At 46.6% G+C, this 13,714-nt stretch overlaps 2 protein-coding genes across 2 annotated transcripts; one reads left to right on the top strand and one right to left on the bottom strand.

Annotated features, from left to right (window-relative positions):
* Positions 1-4,088: 4,088 nt before the first annotated feature.
* si:ch211-153j24.3 (protein c-Fos) lies at positions 4,089-7,877 on the bottom strand. Its single transcript, XM_060042574.1, has 4 exons — positions 7,537-7,877; positions 6,778-6,957; positions 6,341-6,448; positions 4,089-6,017 (listed from the first exon to the last, which is right to left on the bottom strand). Exons 1-4 carry the CDS (start codon positions 7,663-7,665, stop codon positions 5,103-5,105), a joined length of 1,332 nt encoding a protein of 443 aa, XP_059898557.1. The 5' UTR covers positions 7,666-7,877; the 3' UTR covers positions 4,089-5,102.
* A 3,128-nt stretch (positions 7,878-11,005) lies between these two features.
* Positions 11,006-13,671, top strand: fosab (v-fos FBJ murine osteosarcoma viral oncogene homolog Ab). The gene is made up of 4 exons (XM_060042575.1): positions 11,006-11,293; positions 11,773-12,006; positions 12,144-12,251; positions 12,384-13,671. The coding sequence occupies exons 1-4, from the start codon at positions 11,159-11,161 to the stop codon at positions 13,110-13,112; spliced, it is 1,206 nt and encodes a 401-aa protein (XP_059898558.1). The 5' UTR covers positions 11,006-11,158; the 3' UTR covers positions 13,113-13,671.
* The last annotated feature ends 43 nt before the right edge of the window (positions 13,672-13,714 follow it).

Raw genomic sequence — 13,714 nt, 5'->3', positions numbered from 1 at the left:
GCTGATGTCCGCCCAGAATACCTGGCCCAGGGTTTAGGTTCTAATTCGGTGCTGCTCTGATTTATGTCTGTAACATCTGAGGGGTCTGTGTGTGTGTAAGCGTGTGTTGTGGTGGGGGTTATGTGTTACAGAAAGCATTTGTTGGTGTCTGTGCGTGAGTGTGACAGAAAGCATGCTTTTGTGCGTGTGTTTGGTGTGTGTGTGTGTGTGTGTATGGGGGGGGTTTGGATCGTGCATGTGTGTGTCTGTGTGTGTGTTATGGGGGGGTGTTTGGAACCTATGTGTGTGTCTGTTGAAGGGGGTCAGCTCTGTGTCACAATCATAACATGGATGAGTAAGATATGATAGGGAAACAGAACTAAATTGGAAGGGGGGAACTAAATGGAATCAAAATATATTTTCATTTATTGCGAGAAAGAACAATGTCATGGCACATGTTGACACACAGGAAATGTGCACTGGTTCGTCTTGAACCGTCCTTCCATCGCTTACCACAATTGTCCCTCAATGGAGAACAGAGCTGTCTTCCAAAAGCATTGGTTCCACCTTTTCATAGTGTGGTTTCAGGGAGCTGTACTTGCCCAAAACAACATGTCTTGATCGTGAACTTTGCGCTATAATGACAAGGTAAATTCACAAATGAGATCTACATTTATATCACATTTAGTGAGTCAGTCAAACATATTTTTTTTTTATTTGTATTCGGTTGGTAATGGTAGTAACGTACCTCACGCCATTATTGTGATCTCATTGATTTAGCCTTGACAGCAGACGTTAAGACATTGCTAATGCTCGTTTAAGATATTCAATACAGTGCTCGTCTGCTACTTTCCCTTTATTTATTTCTGTGCCTGTTTTCCATAATTAATAAAGTGCAGGATAACATGACTGCTACCGTTCTATCAAATGCATGCATTCGATATTTCTGCAGAACTTGCCAATGCTCACAATTAAAAATGCTACATGCAAAGTAAGAGAAGAAATAAGCGACGTGTTCGACTTGTTTCCGTTCAAGAGTTTTCAGATTGATATATTTTTTGTGCAATATGCAAATATAATATGAACCGTGTCTTCCAAAGTCTTATCTGTTATGTGTTTTGTATAACCGATGGAAAACCCCAGCATCCACCTCCAGACACGACCGTGACTCATATATGACCACAACGGAGACACTATAGGGACAGCCGTATTTTTACCTTAACTTTGTCCATTTTTTCTATCTTTCCTTCCTTTTTGAAACTGTAAAATCATCTCTGACGGTTGTAGGTTTTGCGACACTGTGTCTAGCTAAATTATGAAGGCTATATAGAGAGGGGCTAAAACTGTATTACAGAAGTTATAAGTTGCGCAATTCTGGGCATTTTGTCAGTTTTCCGCCGGTGTATAATGACTATAACGTTACAATGGTCCTTTTATCATATGCCATAGATAACGACGCCACACTCAGCAGCAAGGTGCTCTATTTCTACGGCTGCAACACTTTTTTGCAAACTTTCTCAGAGTGTCACCACAAACAAATGAGCACTGTTCACGCACACATAGACACAAGTGCACACACTTCTTCTTTCTCATCTCATACACAAAGAGATCCAGATCCGATCCACCAGAAGATCTTCAGCCCTTTTAACAAATAGAATATTCTCTAATTTCAGACATTGTGATGCAGTGGCCTCTGGAGGTCCTTCCATTGGAGGGGCCCCGTGACATTTGGGGTCCCCCACCATGCAACTGGTGTACCGAGAGGAGGTTTACTGGAGCGGCCCTCACATTTGCCCTCCCAAAATGTGTCAACCAGTTGGTAAACCAGTTGCATGGTTGGGGGGGGCCTTGGAGGGACTGGAGGGCCAGTTGCCATGGTCGGGTCCCCCAGAATGTAAGGGGGGCACCCCATTGGGAGGGATATCCGGGCCCTACCGCCTGTCCACTGTAATCCACTGTGAGGCCGCCTGCGGTCGCCCTGCAGCTGAGCAAACCTTTCCGAAGCCTTTGACCTCCTCCCCCCCCCCCCCCCTCGACAACAACAATGCTCCCCCCCCCCCCCCCCCCTCTCTCTCCCTCGCCCACACACTGAGCGCTCTGACATCATAACTGACATCTCCCAGGATCCTCCGGCCGTAAATTGTCCAATGTGTTTTTATTGTTTTTCCCTCCCTCTCACGCCCTCAGACATAATTGACACGCCTGTGCTCCTATCTAGGTAATTATTATCACAACTTTGGCTGATGGGCATCATTTCGACACACAGGTTCGTCATGCGTCCTGCTACGCATTAGGTTATAGACACCTGGACTTTGGCTAGCATCCGATGGTAAAAAAATGAATAATAGACCACACACTTGTCTTATGAACTACCGACTAGTTGTGCTTCTATAACCTTGGGGTAGCCAGATAACAACACTTCTCTTCTGTGCTGTTCTGACTGCTGCCTTTAGTATCAGTATTATTATAAAAAGTAGATTAGAAATGATGTGTGGCCTTTCCCTTGGGAATCCAGCATGTATCTTGCAAGCGGCGAGAAAGGGAAGTAAAAACTTGTTTTTGCTAACGATATTCCTCTAAACACATCCCTTCTCTTCCCATTGCTTGTGTTGGGCCCCTCACAGTGTGTTGGTATATACAATTCCATGTCTTCATTGATTCCACTTTGGTGGGAAATCTCTCTCTCTTCTCCTCTGTCTCTGTCCTCTGTCTCTCTCTGTCTCTGTCTCAGTCTGTCTCTCTCTCTCTCTCTCTCTCTCTCTCTCTCTCTCTCTCTCTCTCTCTCTCTCTCTCTCTCTCTCTCTCTCTCTCTCTCTCTCTCTCTCTCTCTCTCTCTCCTCTCTCTCTCTCTCTCTCTCTCTCATCATGTGACTTATCCGTCCTCTTAAAAAGCATATGACACTGACTTTAGCCTGCCCATGTGAGTATCACACCTCTTTGAGAATATGTCAAAGCCCGTAGGAAACAAGGCGGTCACGAGGCGGTGAGGGGATGCACTGATGGCGTGTACCTGGAAAAGATATTAAGACCAGTGTTACAGTGGATGAGGCACAGCACTGTGTTCCTGTGATCTCATTGTGGAGGTTAAGATTAAACACTGACTAATTTTATATCGTAGATAGATAGTTAAATAGTTCATTTGTTAGTGTCTATTATATAGACACTAACGACACACTCATACATGCATGCATACTTACATGCATTTACATATATATACATACATATATATATATATATATATATATATATATATATATATATATATATATATATATATATTCAGACACACCAACATGCAAACATGCACACATACATGCATGCATACATGCAGACATGCATGCATACATACATTCACATTCTAAATTGATCGATACATACACATTATATCTTTGGACTGTGATTTAGCGCCATCTACTGTATCATCAAGTATTCTAGATCTTCTCTAGTTAAGATTGTTTCGTTCACCTTAATAAATAACATTTCATATGAATATACAACATCATAATGTATCATTTAAGTATGAGAGAATATCCGCAAGCTTAGGGATTTCGCGTTCCGTATTTGCGTTGGAAAGTGAACAGAAAGTAAACATTCCCTTTGCAAAATTTTTGCAACTGCAAACTAAGTATTACAATGTTAACGTAATTTATGATGGGTAATTCGTTTTCGTAATGTCTCCGAAGTCTTGTGTTTGTTTTCGGTTCTTCCAATACAACACTTGTGCGCCTTGTCCTTTTCCGGTAAAACGGTCTGGGTAGAAACATGACACCGTCTCCATGGCAACAAACAACTGCATTTCCCAAATATGGTCAAGGAAAAGAGACGTCACTGCGTCGTGGCGCATACACGTCGTGACGTTTGCGCTAAACGTTCCTGCATTATGGAATCCGATTCCCTTGACCGTGACTGAGAATATTGGGACGTGTGCTATAAATAAATGATCAACGTGCTCTATTTAGCTTCCACTCTTTACGCGTTGTTTACCACGGTTACGTGGTGTTATATGCTATAATTATCGCACTGGATGTGATCATATTCACAAGAAGTCGTTTTGCACGTTAAACCTATCAAATAATGCCATTTAAAATACATACGAACAGCACAACAAATAGTGATTCATTGGTATTTATTTTCCATTTTCAGCTATATATTTTTTGCATCTGATTAAGTAAAAAAATAAACTATGCCATAAAATACATCTGGATAAAATACATGACAGAATGCTTTTTCGTGGAAGTCCATTGACACCAAACAGTCGGATGATAGTTGTATACGCTACACATTTGTCGACCTGTCGTTTTCACTTATAACAGCACAACTTGTAAACAGTATTCACATCATATTGAGAAACAGCCTAGGTTCACATTACATTAAGGGATGAACAAAATGCAAGAAGAAGATGATGCAGACACTAAAATGATTCTCTTGTTTTTTTTGCATGCACTTTTTGACACCGGCACCACGAGATATCATTCCAGAGGAGTAACAGCACTCACTGCCTTCTGCAGCACCATCAGTGGACGGAAGAGTCAAACCCTGTGTCACGGCTACGGGAACGGAGACGTTACAGGGTTTCCTTGATGTGAGGCTCCACACAACATCAACACATCTGCACCACAAAACAGTATCGGAGCGAGAGGGAGAGAGGGTGGGCAAGAGAGAGAGAGAGGTAGGGAGGGAGGGAGGGAGGGAGGGAGGGAGGGAGAGGCTGGGCGATAGATGGAGAAAGAGAGAGAGAGAGAAGAAGGGAGGGCGAGGTAGCGAAAGAGATGCAGAGACAGAGAGAGAGAACACGAGAATGAAGACAAAGGTAGAGGTAGAGAGACAAAGCATGAGAGAGAGAAAGACAGATCTTAAGACGGAGGGAGAGAGAGAAAGAGAGAATGCAAGACAGAGGTGGAGGGAGAGAGGGAGGGTGAGAGAGAAGTAGAGAGGCAGAGAGAGGTATACAGAGAGAAAAAAAAAGTGAGAGAGAGAGAGAGAGAGAGAGAGAGAGAGAGAGAGAGAGAGAGAGAGAGAGAGAGAGAGAGAGAGTGAGAGAGAGACTATAGCTTGCTGGTTATAAAACCATTGACTGTCAGTGACATAATAAACCAGTTGCATAAGGGGCCCTTATCTTGCGTTCACAGGGCCAGCAGTGTGGGAGAGTTCAGGCTATCCTTGGTGAACTCGGGGCCCCCGGCGCCGAGGCCTCCCCCAGCAGGGCCCCTGAGGGCCAGGCTGTCGTCCTCCGCCTGCAGGGAGTCTATCTCGGCCCCGCTGAAGGAGAACACGGAGTGGTAGCCACAGGTGGGGCTGGAGGACACCAGGGGGGTCCCCAGGGCCTCCAGGTCCTGAGCCACGGACCGGTACAGGGTCTCCCAGTCCGGGAGCCCGAAGGTGCCGCCCAGGTCGATGTCCGGCACCGACGCGCCCACGGACCCCAGCGACACGCCCCCCCCGCCCCCCACCCCTTCCTCCTCCTCCGGGGCGCTCATCTCCAGGCTGGGCACCAGGTCGTCCAGGTCGTCCACCTTCAGGTCCTCAAGCGGCTCCGGCTCCTCCCCCTCCTCCTCCTGAGGCTCCTCCTCCTCCTCTTCGGCGCTGGAGCAGAGCAGGATGTCGGAGTTCCCCAGGATGGCGGCGGCGGCGCAGGGGGGCGGCGGGGGGTCCAGGTCCTGGGGGGGGCCCAGCGGGGGGCCGCCCTCTCCCTCGCCGGGCCCCTCGGAGAGGCTCTCGCCCTCGGGCCACAGGGAGAGCAGCGGGGTCGGGGGCGGAGACGCCGGGGGCTCCTGCTGCATGGGACTCACGTCGTCGTCATCACCCCCATCATCATCCTCGTCTTCACCCTCCTCCTCCTTATCCTCCCCCAGCTCGCCATCCATCCCGGAAGTCGCATCGAGCACCGCGTCGTCCAAACGGCGCTCTTGTTCGTTCGGGTGACGCGCGCACCCGGGCTCGTGAGAGGCGAGCACCTGCTCGAGGCGCGCTTTCTCTTTGATGAGATCGGCTATTTCCGTCTGCAGCGCCGCTTTCTCTTCCTCAAGCACGTCGGTTTCCTGTAGCGGTCGAGGAAATGAAAACGTGTGAGAAACGACGTGCGCAGAGTACAGATGGTAGCGCTTTTATACGTCGCTCACGTGAGCATTGAACAACGCACATGTTTCAGTAAGACAGGTTGTTAGGTAAGACGTGTATAGGCGCAGGTAGGCAAGACAGGCCTAGGCACAGGTTATGTTAGGTAAGACAGGTAGGTAAGACAGGCCTAGGTGCAGGTTGGTTAAGTAAGACAGGTAGGTAGGTAAGACAGGACTAGCCGCAGGTTGACAGGTAGGTAAGAGAGGCCAAGGCGCAGGTTGACAGGTAAGACAGGCCCACTCACCGCCTGCAGCGTGTCCGTGAGCTCCCTCCGTCTGTTACGACACTTTGCTGCGGCAATCTTGTTCCTCTCCCTCCGAATCTTCCTCCTCTCATCCTCCTCCTTGGAAGGCTACAAAATCAATCACAAAAAAAAGGCTATTTTTTGGGGGGTTATAAATGACCATTCTGTTCGATTCCTGCAAACGTCGGCATTTGGCTCCAGATCCCCCCCGTCCGACCTGCCAACATTTGCTCAATGCGGCGAAGGTTGTGCTGAGAAGGAAGGGTCTGGCTGGCTGTCTGCATCCCCGCCCCCCTTCCAACGCGCGCGTGAGCTCAGAAACGGAGAGATGATAGCGTCGGAAAACCGCTGCCTCGCACGCTGTTCCTCATCAACACGCATCCTCTCGCCTATCGCTACAAGACGCCGTCCAAAGTGCACCGATCAGAGGTCCTTACCTGGTCTTTCTTCCCCTTCTTCCCGCCGGTGTGCTCCTTCGAGCGGCCTTTGGCTCGTGCACCTCCGCGGGAAGGAGAATGGGTGGAGGAGGTGGTGGTGGTCTGCACCATCCACCTCAGATCGGGAGACGTGGAGATCGCGGTCACCGTCGGAACAAAGGAGTCACTCGAGTCGGGGTCCTGTAGAGAGAAATAGATGTAAATGTTGAAGATCAGATGAGAACTGTGGTGGTGATGTTTTTTTCTATCTGCGCATCAAACCAATCTGAGCGAACATCTTGTTATGCGCTCCACATCGAGAGGAAGGAATTGCAAAAATATTTTAAAAAAAGAATACACCGCTTCAACGTTTAGACATTACTCTGTAACAATGTTAATTTTCCTGCCATCAATTTCGTTTTTTTTCATTTTTTTTATCCCCGACGTCCGTGTGATCTCACAACCTGTTCAGAGAGGTCACGACCAAGACAAGTAACGGGATGTAATCAGCTGGATTCAGTACATATACACAGACGCTTCAATCACCCTAACTGTAGCCGGAATATACGGTTATGCCTCTTAATTTGGATTTCTCAAATGAAATTGCCGTGCTGTGGGATATAGCCTAGGCTATATATATATATATATATTTTTTAAGTAATCACCATAAAGCACAAAAAAAAAAAAAAAAACAATGTCACACCAAACGAATCGGCACGTACACATACAAAGATCCAGATGTTAGTTGTGAAGAACTAACGTGTGTCCGCGAGGAGGTACCTGGTTGAGGCTGTCCATTGAGGATGCGCTCGAGAGCGAGCCGGGAGGAGGAGGCTGGCCGCCGCGCGCAGGGCTGTCCCCGCTACAGCTGGATGACGCGTCGTGGTCAGGGCTGGATCCCTGGTACATCTTGGCAGTCGGCGATTACAACATAAGCGAACTATATATAGGCCTATAATGTGTCGTACCTTTGTCGATTGTAGAGAATGCTTCGACCCCCTTGTATTCGTCCCAATTAAGCGAGGTCTTCAATTGGTCGGTTCGTCTCGTGAACGCGGTTACTCTGTGCAGACTGTGCAGAGGCCCACCTTTTATAGTGAGTTGGAATTTTATGAATGAAATGTATGGGGTGGTGAGGCGGGGTGGGGGGTTTGGGGGGGAACAAACCATCTCGGATACAGACGTTGCGAGAGGGGTAAAAGGCTGGGATTGACGTGTCAGATGAGCGCTTTGAACGGTCAACACACCATAACCTATAGGGTATTAAGACGCCAAAATATAAGACCAATATTTTATTTAATTAATTGCTAAATATAGAGAGGGACCCCCCCCCCCCTCCTTCAATATGTAGTCCGCTCTCTACCGTATGAAACAACGTCATTTCACGTATGCAGCATCTGCATTAGGCCTCTGACAAAACACGATGTTCACAAAATAATGTATTTTATCAATACATCAAAGTCCGTCGGATAACCATTGATTCATCGTTGACCTGATTTCACACGACGAAACAAAAGACTGCTGTAAAAAATATATAATCAATGAATCAAATGCATTATACCCTATCCATAGGACTATGTGAATGCGACAATAGCAAAAAGAAAGATCGGTTATAATTGGGTTGGCTATGGTTTTAGGACGAACAGTTTACAACATGTCACACATGGGACATATTTAACAATAAGTTAATAGATAAGTCCCCTGTTTTTATTTCTGACCGCCTCGGCGCTCCAGCAACAGACTTGTCGCTGCCGTCTAACAGCCAATAGCCGAGTTGACGAGTCGAGCCATATATGGTGTTTCCGGTTACTGCTGGGCATCCCGTTTTTCTGTCCGCGCGCCACATACAATTTAAAAAGAAAAGTGAAACAATGAAGGCGGACACAGTGGGCTGTGTTTATAAACTATAGTCAAAGGGAACCGTTAGGATTTCCATTCAGTTGGTCAGAGACGGAGTAATTAATATGTAATGAGTTTCGCCCTCCCAGAAATCCTCCAATGAAAGTGAGCAGAGAGGAGCGTCTGGCGAGCGGGCAAGCTTTCCTTTTCCCGGCAGTCACGCCCCTTTTGGGTTTCCTGGCAGGCCATTGGTGGTCTTCACTGCAGACCGGCGGGGGGATTAAAGGGGGTGACTCAAGATATCTCCCCCCCCCACCCCCTCCACAAACACAATTGCTGAAAGCAACGTTTTCAACAAAGCCACCTTTGCGTGAACGTGGAAACGCGGTCGGGGTTATTTATAGCCCCGTGACATGGTGGGGTTCTTTTGGGCCAAATGGGCTGGAATGGTATTATGTACCGTGAAATGCAGAGCGACGTCAGAAGCGTTAACACCTAGGCTATTCCTGCGTTATGAATAATTTAGTAGGGCTATGCCTATTTATAGGCCACTTAAAATGAACTGCTATCAAGTGGTTATTGTTCTTAACATCTTTATCAATCAAATTATCTATAAAGGAAAATAAAATATTGGGCTTTCAATTTGGAGCAGTTGTGGTTAGTTATCACAGTGGGTTAGGGGCGTAGGCTATATATATATATATCAATATTAGCCTATATATTTACTATTGTTATTATTATTTATTTTTTTATTATTATATTTTGTTGAGTGATAATTATTGAGTGATTAAATGGTTCGGAGTAGAATTTCCGGTTGGTTTGACATCATGAATCAGTCCCTCACCCGGTAATTGTTGAGACGAGAGTTCACGCAACAGACCGTTGTCTGAACTCAAACCGCGTTAATCAGACTCAACCCTAGAGCCCTAGTTGATAAGAGGACTGGCAACGTCTGGTGTCCGGTTACTTTCCCCAGCGCAACACACAGACACAGATACACACACACACACACACACACACACACACACACACACACACACACACACACACACACACACACACACACACACACACACACACACACACACACACACACACACACACACACACACACACACACACACACACACACACACACACACACACACACACACACCAACGGAGCATGAGCAGAGCAAAGGGGACGTCACTGCCTCGAAGGGGTGGAGTGTTACCAAGACAACGAAGAATGTTTAACAAAACACCAACGCGGGAAACGAGTCGAACCACTACTCCCATGTGCTGCGTGTTACTTGCACGTTTACTGATAACTACAGCATATGCAAACTTGCACACTTTTTTATTTAATGATAAATAAATAAGGACTATTTATTCTGCTTAAAATAAATATTTGATCAGAATACATTTTTGCAGTTTGCCATTCTACATAAGAGAACTCAAACAGGCGGGGTACCAACAATCTTACGCTGTAGGTTAGTCCATATTGGGATAGGCACCAGTCATTTGCAAAGGTAAACTAAGTACACACAAACCAGTCTGCGCTCCTTCAAAACACACCCCATGTACGCAAGAATTTCAAACGCTGCCTCAGGGTTGAAGCTGAGCTGAGCCTATACCGAAGAACGTGTCCCAACATGAACGTGCAAGTTTATCTAAACTTTCCATTGGATACACAGACGTTGTATGTAAATACAACGTATTTCCATGCATAAATACGGATTTTCCAATATTCATTTTGGTAGAATCGCAGCAATTGATCAAAAATGGAAACGATTAATATGATAGAGCATCTATACATTTGCAAACTACGATCAGAAAAAAGCCATTTATGCTTTTGTAAAAAGGACTACATCTCTGCTGTTGTATTTTCGGAATAACCGTAAATAATAAAAAACAAACAATAAACTACTTAAATATAAAACGATCAAACCTTTTTTAATTTAAGCGTTTTTACGTATAGATAAGGACTATATACATAAATACATCGATCGCCGAGCAATCAAGATCAATGTATCGAAGTTCTCATTGTCAAGTTTTCATAACAACCTTTGTGTTTGTTGTCTTACATAACGTCACAGCCGCAGTCAACTGTTGGAGGTTTGAGTATTTCCCAGCATGTACCTCCCCTTACAGGATGCACCATATTTGGGACAGTGACGTAGCGGGGATACCGTCTGGAACGTTCCATTTCTTGAATGAGAATGGTTACGTCTGAGCATATTTTAAAGTGAATACATTATACACATTATAAACTCATTTTAATTACATAGAACACGATACAATAAATTGTTACCTAAGTCTGTAATGCGTTATTCATTTTTCTTGTTTTCTTTCGCATCGCCACTTCGGGAGCAGTGTACTGCCCCAAATCGACGTCATCTCTGTCCACCACAGCCTATATAAGCAAGGAGGATCTCCTCAGTTGCAGTCAAACTTTAAGCGGTACAGAGAAAAAGAACACTGACTAGCAAGTACCGATCGAGAAACCACTCCAAGCCAGAGGGAATCCCCACAGCTGAACGCTTGAAACATTTTGGACATTAACAGATCTTCCTTTTTAACAATGATGTACAACGCTTTCAACGCAGACTGTGACTCTTCCTCACGCTGTAGCACTGCTTCTCCAGCGGGAGATAGTTTTGGATACTATCCTTCGCCGGCAGGATCTGACTCGAGCATTGGATCTCCCCAGTCCCAGGTATGTGCAGGCATTATACGAAATGCTTTATTAAATCAAAAGATCGTAGCATTCTAGCTGTCTTGGTAATGTATGGATGATTGGAGGTTAAGGACATATAGGCCTACTGAAATGCATGCATATGTAGGCTAATACTTAACGGATGAATGCATGGGGTAAAAGTAGGCGACAGTTGGCTATATGCAATCGTATTTTGAAATGTTTTTTATTTAATAAGACAGTATTATGTATTTAATAAGACAGTATGACAGTATTCAATAAGTGGAAATAACTAGCTGTTAGCTCTGCAGCACAGCTCAGCATCACAGTTTACTTGGAAACTCCAGAGAGAGAGAGACAGAGAGACAGAGAAGAATAAATGATCATATCTGCCATCACGCAGATATGAATAATCTCTCCACCTGTTAACAGAGGGGTAGTCCCTACTTCGTTGATGCTCAGTGCACTCACCTTCCCTCCTTCTCCCTCTCCTCTCCTAGGACTTCACCGACCTGACGGTGTCCAGCACCTCGTCCTTCGTGCCCACCCTCACAGCGATCTCCAGCAGCGCTGACCTCCAGTGGATGGTCCAGCCCCTCATCTCCTCCGTGGCCCCCTCCCACCGGGCGCACCCCTACACCCCCAGCCCCAGCCCCAGCCCCAGCCCGGCATACTCCATGAGGGCCCAGGCCCCCAAAGCCCACAACTCCATCAAGCGCAGCAGAACCGAACAGGTAAATTAACCCTTTGAATGCATTTGAATTAATAATGAATTAATATCAGTGTAATGACACATCCGTTACTCAAAAGCTGTTCATCTTGAGTGCTGACATTAACGTTATTTATCCTTTTTTTCGGTTGTGTTCTCCAGGTTTACTCCGAGGAGGATGAGAAGAGGCGAGTTCGCAGAGAGAGAAACAAGCAGGCGGCCGCTAAATGCCGCAACAGACGCCGGGAGCTCACAGACACACTCCAAGCTGTAAGTACTCTAACGGCGACAGTGCTCTGCTTGGCTCACCTTTAACAGTCCAATACATGCATAATGCACAGCAATGTTGACCCAACAACGGTGATATTAAGTCCAGCTCTCCTCCCCTTCCCCCCCTGACAGGAAACCGACGATCTGGAAGACGATAAGTCCAACCTGCAGAACGACATCGCCAACCTCCTGAAGGAGAAGGAGAGGCTGGAGTTCATCCTGGCCTCCCACCGCCCCATCTGCAAGATCCCCTCTGAGCTGGACGACATGTTCGTCGCCCTCTCCCCCGCACTCTCCCCCTGCTCCACGGTGATGTCCCCCAACACCTCCACCACTTCCTCCTCCGCCAGCCAGACCGCCTCCTCCACCTTCACCTCCACCTCCCACTCACTCTTCTCCAGCCCTGCCCCCATCATGTCCGCGGCGGTCTCTGACCACCACCAGCACCACCACCACCACCGCATGCCGGCCAAGCTGACGGTGCTGGATGACGCCACGGCCCTGGAGGAGTCTCTGGACCTGCTGGCCAAGACAGAGATGGAGGTGGTGCGCTCCGTGCCCGAGGTGGACCTCTCCAGCTCTCTGTACACAGCCCCCCAGGACTGGGAGCCCCTCTACACCTCGGCCGGGATCACCGGCGACACCAACATCCACAACAACAACATCAGCATGGACTTTGAGCCGCTGTGCACGCCCGTGGTGACGTGCACACCTTCCGCCACCACCTTCACGTCTTCCTTCGTCTTCAACTACCCCGAGGCCGACGCCTTCCCCACCTGTGGCTCCGCCCATCGACGAGGCAGCAGCAGCAACGAGTATTCCTCTGACTCCCTGAGCTCCCCCACGCTGCTGGCCCTTTAAGAAACCTTCCACGACAAGACTAACTTTTAGAGGCACTTGTTTATGTCCTGATGTATGGACTGATAGAGATCATGTGCGGGTCACAGGGCTATCGAATAGACTTCTACTGTATCCAACGCAAGGAAGCAAAATTATGATATTTATGATTTATTTGCCTTTATTATTCTGGCATATCTTATCTGTGTAGCAATTCAAAAGCATGTTTGAGCTAACAACACCTAATCGTTTTGAGTGTGCAAAAAGATTTAACGGTGCTAGCGGTAAAATTTAGTTGTTGAATTGCGGTGTTCAAAGCAATACAGTGTGTAATCCTGATTGTCAGCTCTTCTGGTGAAATTCTGATGAAATGTGAGAGTGCTCTGGAGTTATCGTGAACCAATGTGCTTTGTCTCACCCTGGTCTCAGTGGTCTATCTAGGTATTGTGTTTTCTGTGAAAACATTAGTGCTTTTTATTTATGATATTTGAGTTTATTTTTTTAACAGAAACTAAAAAACTGTAACAGTTGTATGTTTGTATGATATGCTCTTGTAAATAAAACATAGTCATATTTCAATTCAGTGATGGCCTAGTACTCTCTCTTTCCTTCAGTCATATGGTTCT

The sequence above is a fragment of the Gadus macrocephalus genome, chromosome 21 (assembly GCF_031168955.1).
Source record: "Gadus macrocephalus chromosome 21, ASM3116895v1".
Classification (NCBI taxonomy): Eukaryota; Metazoa; Chordata; class Actinopteri; order Gadiformes; family Gadidae; genus Gadus; species Gadus macrocephalus.
Note: the sequence above shows the minus strand (reverse complement) of the source record. Positions and strands in the feature narration are given on the sequence as shown.

Excerpts from the sequence above, each read along its gene's own strand:
- fosab (XM_060042575.1), top strand. The coding sequence starts at position 11,159 with ATGATGTACAACGCTTTCAACGCAGACTGTGACTCTTCCTCACGCTGT. Across the intron at positions 12,007-12,143 it reads AGCGCAGCAGAACCGAACAG|GTTTACTCCGAGGAGGATGA; the intron begins GTAAATTAACCC and ends TGTGTTCTCCAG. Across the intron at positions 12,252-12,383 it reads TCACAGACACACTCCAAGCT|GAAACCGACGATCTGGAAGA; the intron begins GTAAGTACTCTA and ends CCCCCCTGACAG.
- si:ch211-153j24.3 (XM_060042574.1), bottom strand. The coding sequence starts at position 7,665 with ATGTACCAGGGATCCAGCCCTGACCACGACGCGTCATCCAGCTGTAGC. Across the intron at positions 6,449-6,777 it reads AGAAGGGGAAGAAAGACCAG|CCTTCCAAGGAGGAGGATGA; the intron begins GTAAGGACCTCT and ends TTGATTTTGTAG. Across the intron at positions 6,018-6,340 it reads TCACGGACACGCTGCAGGCG|GAAACCGACGTGCTTGAGGA; the intron begins GTGAGTGGGCCT and ends CGACCGCTACAG.